The 8,043-nt window shown below is 49.8% G+C and overlaps 1 protein-coding gene across 1 annotated transcript; it reads left to right on the top strand.

Moving 5' to 3' along the window:
* Positions 1-2,085: 2,085 nt before the first annotated feature.
* Positions 2,086-3,339, top strand: FMAN_11294 (related to phosphoesterases; the record flags this gene model as incomplete). Its single annotated transcript, XM_041834090.1, has 3 exons — positions 2,086-2,217; positions 2,283-2,343; positions 2,393-3,339. The coding sequence occupies 3 exons, from the start codon at positions 2,086-2,088 to the stop codon at positions 3,337-3,339; spliced, it is 1,140 nt and encodes a 379-aa protein (XP_041684388.1).
* Between the last annotated feature and the right edge of the window lie 4,704 nt (positions 3,340-8,043).

Below are 8,043 nucleotides of genomic sequence, written 5' to 3'. Positions count from 1 at the left end.
GCGCGTCGGGCTCCGAGAGAGCTGTGCAAAGAAGAGAGGGTAGAGCAAGAAGACAAAGAAAGATGATCCATGGGAGATTTCCATGAGGGGGGCTGGTTGGTTAGGCTGGCAGATTGAAATTGACACTGTGTTGGCGGGCAGCACCTGAATGAAGCCTGCACCTGCGCCTGCACGGCCCCTCAGCCGGGCTAGATCCCCTGTTAGCCCCCTGTACGGAATCAGCGAGCTCTAAGTGGGCTTTGACGGAAATACAGCTGTGATTTGACAAGGACAGGAAGAAGGAAAGCTCATGTGGCTACGGAGTAGGTTCAGATGGGATATGAGTTTGAATGATAGAGAGACATTTCTTACGAGGCAGGTTAGAGCTTGTTTGTGGGTGACTTGGAGAGGTGCACACAAGTCTAGAACGATTCTCCAATACGAGCGAGGAGACATGATTACGCCACGCACGTACGCTTCATGTACAATCAACACAGACCATCCATTGATATCCATAGCATTGACAAAAGAAAAGCTCAGATAAAAGCATTCGTTCAATTATAGAAGACCCCCAGGCCATCATACATACAGTCTGCGGTAAGCCCGCCACAGAGAGAAGGAAAACACCGGACCCTCATATAAGGTGTCAAAACAAACTCAGCAAAAGATATCCTGAATTTATGCAAATTTACCTAAATCTTTTTGTCATTTAGGATCAAAATCCTGAGTTTTCTTTCCTCCCCTAGGCCCTGTTCCCTTAGTTGCCGCCGCCGGTTGTTTCATTCTGATTGCTCAATGGGCAAAAGGGAGAAGCTCGCGAGTGGAAGGGGAATAAATCAACGTTTCCCCTGATGAGAATAAGCCGCGCCAGGATTCAGGAAGCCACTGACAGGGGCTCCTTTGATGAGGCCGGGTCTTTTGTTGCTTTTTCCTCACCTGTGAAGCAAGGAATTGCCTGGTCACGCATCATGCACTACAAACGAATCTCAACGTTGGGAATAGGCACGGATACACGCTCGCAACAAATCATCGTGCCCTCTTGTTATTATAATTCATCTGATATGGGGAGAAATCGGCCTCTCCTAACTCAATGAGTTGATACCGAGATTAGCTTCCCTCCAAAAGCCTGGCCCGTTGCGCTGGGAATGGAACGTTGTCAGCTGGCCCTGTCGATGAATTGACAGGGGATGTATTAGCACCCACGAATCAATGCCTTGTGAAAGCTATTAAGTTTCTCGTTAAGTACAAGGAGGGAAGAAGCAACGAAAACAACAATAACTGTCAAACGTCACAATCTCCGTCCAATCCCCAAAGATGAAGTCATTTGCGAGAGAACAAAGAATAAAAGCAAGAAAATGACAAGCAATGCCTACCTTAGACGAGACGGGAAGAAGTTGGCCGCCACAAGGTGAAGAGGTGGCCATTTAGGGTCCTTTTAGTGCTTCTAGTGCTCATTAGCGGGACACTGTCTGTGCACTGTACTCTGCTTTTGAGACGGTCCCACAGAACTCAACGGCACTTGTTTCTCCAACATCTCGGTTCATTATCGCAGCCTCCGTCACTATTAAAATTACGTAGCATTCTTTTTCCTCGCTGGCACCATCATCCCTTGTTGATTCCTGCGGCGTTGTCTGTGCTTTGACGTTGACAGTTATCCGCTGCGATAATACTCTCCAGCCTTGATTTGGTGTTGAGTGTGAGAGAGCCTCCATTCATTGATCCACCATCATCTGCGCTGCATCCTGCACATCATCCTCGCATTCCCGGGCACAAGCGAGACGTTGAACCTCAATTCAACTCAGGGACGACAAAGAAACTTCAAAACGTGCTTTGGACGGACGCTCCCGTCTCGGAGCTACACTAATCTCCCCTGCAGTTGGGATCTCAACCACTTGACATGAGTTTGTCTTCCATTTTCTCAAAGGGACCGAGAATTTGTCTTAGACAACTCCGCAATCGCATGGCTGATGGTCTCCATCAAAACTCATTCCTCACAACTCACAAACGCTAGCATTTACACTTTCGGTTCCTGAGTTAGGCAAAGTCAACCAAATCCTTGGGTTCAGTTCAACGTTGGAGTAAACGATTTCCATTTCCGTCGACGCCATGGCAGCTGTCACGAGGAGAAGGACCAGAATTGTGTGTATCTCAGATACCCACAATTGCCAGGTCAAGCTCCCAAAGGGTGACGTTCTCATTCACGCTGGAGATTTGACCAACCAAGGGAGTCACGCAGAGGTCTGTAGTACTGGCCCATATGCTCCTGATGGACATACAAAGCACCGAGGCTGATCTCTTTTCAGCTTGCCAAGACAGTTGCTTGGTTGGAGAAGCAGGACTTTGAGGCCAAAATCGTCATCGCTGGTATGCCTCCTCATGGGACAGTGTAGCAGCCTCTGACTGTGACCATCAGGAAATCATGACCTTACTCTAGACCCAAAGTTCTACGCTGAGCATGGTCTCTACTTTCACAACAAGAATCCGCAGTCTCATGACGAGTGTCTACGACTGTTCACGTCTTCGCCTTCGATAACGTACCTCTCTCACGAATCAACCACTGTCCGCCTCAAATCTTCATCGGGACCGCGTACGCAATTCAAAGTCTTTGGATCGCCTTACTCTCCACGTTTCGGGTTATGGGCGTTTTACTACGATGCTCCCCAGAATCCTAGCCACTGGTCAGATCTGACGTCGCTTTGGCAGTCAATACCACTTGACACAGATATTGTGGTGACGCATACGCCTGCAAGGACGCATTGCGATGAGACGGATGAGCGTCGCGCTACTGGCTGTGAATCTCTTCGGCAGGCGCTTTGGCGAGTGAGACCACAGCTTGCTGTCTGTGGCCACATTCATGACGGAAGAGGTGCTGAGAGAGTGAGGTGGGATCTCAGCTGTCGAAATGTCGCCTATCAAGAAGAGAGTGTCGTACGCTGGCAAGACCCTGGCGAAGGCAATAACAAAACCTGCCTCATAGATCTGACTGGGAAGAAGGCCCCGTCTCTTGCTAACGATGGCTCCCATCCAGGTCGATATGGGTCAAGTATGAGAGAGCCTGACGTAACGGACGTCCGTCATTTCGTTGACTCAGCAGAGAGCTCTCTAAACACCTTCGGATCTAGCCCAGCTGATATACACGCCTCTCATGGCACTATCGGATTGGGAGGGGATCCCGCCTCACCACGGAGCGACCAGGCAGCTCTCGCTGGGAGGATGGGTCGTCGAGAGACGTGTGTGGTGAACGCAGCGATCATGAAGAGTCGATATCCCCACATAGGAGGGAAACAGTTCAACAAGCCCATCGTAGTAGACCTAGATCTCCCCATCTGGGAGGACGAGAGCCATATCGAAGCCCCGTGATTCGCTCCCCGCTTACCCTAGACTCAGGCTCGTGTTGATGCCCAACGAACCGTGTTGGGAAAAGAGAGATGGCCTCAAAGAAAGACGAAGCGAGAGCTTTCTTGATAAGTTTATTACAGACGGTTGTGGGCTACTGATATGTTTACTACGCTGTGACGCACCATCTGCATTATGCTGGATCGGGATGCAATTGATCGATGTGGTGGCATTCGTCGTGAACCAACATTGGGTAGCTTGAGGCGTAGTCGGATCCAACGGATGAACTGTAATGCAGTCGTAGTACATGAACGTGGTCCCAATGGTTGCTCGAGGTGCGGAGGAGTCAGAGCTAATTGAATCTTCAGTCAAATTAAAACCTTGTTCTCATCAATGTATTACGATGTCGCGTCATGTCTTTGCCATGTAGTGACTCGTCTTTAGATGGCTACCCTAGACTTGAGCTGAGGCCCACGATCAACTCTCAGACTTCAAGGAACAGGTCCCCAACATCAGGGGATGATCAATCGCATGAGCCAGTCACGTACCTTTCCCACCAATGCTAAAGCTGGCGTCTACTGGATCTTGCGGTGAAGCCATTCCCCTCCCATTGAGACGCCAAGGAGACAAAGAAATCTCATCCCTTGGGACATGAAACAAGACCAGTCCGACGATAATCCTCCGCGTGCCTATAGCATTGACATCAATCAAAACCTCTCCTTGCTCAATCATGGTCGTCCGAGTTACAGAATCAAAAAGGGATCCAATCCAAACAAACAAACCAATTGAGCCTGATGCTGCAGGGAGCCAACAGGGCTCCGCCAAGAGGGGCGCCATATCTTCACATTTCATTCCTGCTCACCGCCAGTCTTTGTCGTGATACCCTCAGCCCAATAGCGTGGCTTAGGAGCCCCGTGTTTTTTCTATCTTGGGAGCGGCGAAGCCAAGCATTCTTGTCTCTTTTGAGCCTGAAGCCTGAAGATTTTACAAGAGCTAGATCAGGTACGGTAGTTCAACCCCGCGTTTACCGCTCGGGAAGAAGCAAAAGAATTTAAAACATGGCAGACGATGATCTTTCCAGGTACAGGCCCTTGAGGCATTTGACCGACGCGGGTGCAGGCGGGATGTTCCCTGGAGTTTGGGAGGTCATTAACTAGACGCGTGCGAGGGGTCATGACATCGCCAATCGCGGGATCGCCAAAGGGTATCGGTATCGATCGAGCTGTAGAGTTGGTGCCAGATGGATCAAGTTTACAATAACTACCTACACTATGTAGAACATTCTTGGGCTCACATGGTGGATATCGTCAATGATCCAGCTTTGTCTCTTCAAAACTTGGAAACCTGATCTTGACACAACAAAAAAAGCCGGATCCAAGAATTTTGACGTCTAGTAAAGAGCACACCCACGTGGTGCCTTGCCCTCCATCGCAAGCTACCGAACAACGTCAAGGAACTCGTGCCGGGCCACACGCTTGGATTTTCTGGCCCTAACGTCAACCGTATGATCGTGGTACGTCTTGTATGTCATTGCGCTTGAGAGACGAGAACGACGGCGTGTCTCGCAATGACTGTCGTGGAACGGGAATTCAATGTTTGTATTCTCTGAAGCTTCAGAGGCAGAACTCTTCTAGAACCTTGCTGCCACTTGGGTTTCATCTCTCACTCAGCTTGTAGCTCTACGCAGTAAGCAGCGGCAAAGAGGTACTTTGGCGCTTCATCCCAGGGATAAGCCTAGAAGCCCAGGCCTGTGATCCCCAAAAGCCACATGCTGCGATCAGATTCAAGCACCGGCCTTGCCTCGAGACGGCTAGATAGCTCTCGTGAGGAGGGTCCTCTATCAATCGTTGCCGTCTGCTATACCTATCAGAGACGTGCACCCTCCACGCTCCTTACTCAGTTGGGAAGCAACCCCCTGGACAAAACTGTCGATGATCTTCCCTGACTTTCGCTCGTTCTGGCGGTGGCCCTGGGTTCGCTTTGTCTTTCCCCAGGTTGGTCTTCTGTTTGTTCAGATGCCCAGCTGTAACCTGGCCTGATACGGAGACCTGGAGAGTCTTACGCGTGCTGAGCTGATCCTGATCTTACTGACTTATGGAGGAAAGTGTGATTTAGCCTAGAGCTGAACAGTCCATTTGGGAAAAAGCCCTCATTCAGAGACAGAGATGCTTATCTTGATTGGTCGGCGTATCACAGAGATGTGATCAGATGCAGAGCCCGTTGGCGGCCCCGCCCTCTCCCGAGATGGGGGAGAGCTGTCCAATCACGTACTAGATATCAGGCCTTCTTTTTCTGTCCTTGTTCAGCCCAACGGCTTCTGGGCCATGACGCTGATGACCACGAGTCTCTGATCTGGGGGAGCATCTGACTATTTGATCGTTCATCGGGAATGGAAAGAACATCACTAACATTTGTAGTGGAAACAAGGTGATTTGTGGTTCGTTCACTCATCACAGCTCGTCACACAGGCGCTTATGAGTGGGAAAAAAATAGGCGGGATGTGATGGATTCTGCAGCACCGTAGGACTCGAGTCTTCTCTTGGATGGTGTCATGCAGAGAAACAGAATGCCCCTCACCACCATCTTTGGACATTTCCTCTCTGGTTAATTGGTCTTTGTCAGCTTGTGCCCACTACCTCTCTGCAGGTCCATCTCCTATCGGATGAGGAGACCATAGAGAAGCCTTCTGCAGGAATGCTCGTGTGTCTGGCTGGTGTAGCATCCGCATCATGATACTGCTCATGAAGCTATCACTCCACATGTGCTTCACCCGTGGTTTGCTCATCGTGGGGGTATCTCATTAACTGTGGAGGCATCTCTCTTCGCGTTTCTTCACCCTTCACCGAATATCTCGTTCTCTAATTCATCATTGTTTATTATCATGAGTCTCCAGGACATTGATCAAAAAGCCATAGCAACGAGATTCTGTATCCACAGAGAGCGGGCTGCAGGGGGTGAAGCGAGACTAAGAACGTCGTGCAACTTGGAAATGCAGGCCTCGTGATGCCATGGCCTGCGCCCACTATCACTATCCGGCACCACAAGGGGTCTCTATTCAGGGATATCTGCTGCAGCAGGTCGCCTATTGCACTATATTAATGAATAGAATCGCGCGCTACCAGAATTACAAACCCATCGTGGAGATGGTCTCCGTACCTTGCTGGAGCTTCTAGTTGCATCGTTTGATCAAGCGAGCTGAGCATTAAGCTAAAAAGCTCATGGGATGCTGTCGCTATAGTGATTACATGCAAGTTTCTTGAAGCAATTGACCGCCGCATGTATTCTCCGAATATCACCAGGGCACAGCTAGGGAGCTTGGCTTGTTCTTAGCTCCAGAGCTGCTGAGAGCTCAAGACGTCGATCCCTGGAGCTCTACACACCGAGTAATTGATCGACGATCTAACTTTTTTGTTCTCGTGGTGGGAGGAATCATTTGCCCTTCATGCCATCGTTCTCGGTGCAGGCATGATGCTGTCTTGCAATTCATGCCCAGATGGCCTCAGCGGTGTTCAGCCCAACGAGGAGCAAGCCAGTCAGCCCATAGATGTTGGTGATCCAATGAGATGGGTTGAGAGAACTTATCGACTGTTGAAAAGTGATAGGTCGTTGTTTGGGCTATGTATGTTTGCACTTTGGTCGTCCAATCTGAGAGAGGCTCCAAATACACACAGTAGCTTCACTTTGGTGTCGAGTTTGCCCTAGCATCGGTCCATTCTACTCTACTCTGCTTAGCCTCATGGAGACAGTTTTCAATCGTTAAGATATTCAGCCTCGCTTCAAATGCTGAAATAGAAAATATCGTTCTCGCTCAGCACCGCCTCGTGTAAGCTATTCATTCAGCTGGCTTAGATACAGCTTTTGGTTGCTAAATTAGAGACGACACGCCAGTCATCAGCCTCACCGCCTCTGGCTTCGTCCCGCTCCCTCCCGCTGCCGTTCCCCTCCCGCTGGGCATCTTTCAGCTACCGATCGGGCTCCATGATGACCGTCCGTCGTCTGCAGTTAGAGGACCCGTTTCATCACGGGGGTTGATGAACGCCTGAGGCGTATCATGGGAACCGATGTTGCTTTTGCTGGGCCGATGGCATTGTCAGGATGTTCCTGGGCTGACACTTACAGACAAAGAAAGTTTACGGAGTCGTCGGATTGAGCCATGAACGAGCCAACTTTGTAGTGACATCCCCACTCGGACCCTGAATTGACGATGGATGGATGATCTGGTGAGACCCGGAGCATCGGATGCCTCACCTCATCATACATGAACATTGTGGCTCATTCTTACGACGTTCGCACAAGCTATTCATCAGCTTTCATCAGCTACCGCGGGCTCCGAGGTAGTAGATTCACGTTGGATCTGAAGAGATTGATTCAAGTGAAGGGTCTTACTCGCCACTACCAGCCACTTCGATTAAAGAGGTACCTTGGTTGGCAGCTTTGTGCAACAGAAAAATCAGGTACCGAATTTTCGTACACCACTACGGAATCGCCTTCTACTAAGACTGATTAATTATTCAAGGGAAATTGCGGATGGATTCTTTCGGACATGGAGATTACTCAAATCCAGTAATTGATTGATCTAAAATCCGACACCGAATCTGACCCTGCATCCTTGAGAAGATGATCATAATCATGCTCAATCCGTTATTCGTTCTTCGGCTCACACTGATTCATCGCGCTCCGTGGCCGATTTCTCAGCCATTTCGCGCAGCGAAACAGTGACGCGGTACT

This window comes from Fusarium mangiferae (genome assembly GCF_900044065.1).
Source record: "Fusarium mangiferae strain MRC7560 genome assembly, contig: FMAN_scaffold008, whole genome shotgun sequence".
NCBI lineage: Eukaryota > Fungi > Ascomycota > Sordariomycetes > Hypocreales > Nectriaceae > Fusarium > Fusarium mangiferae.
This window is presented reverse-complemented; position numbering and strand designations above follow the sequence as displayed.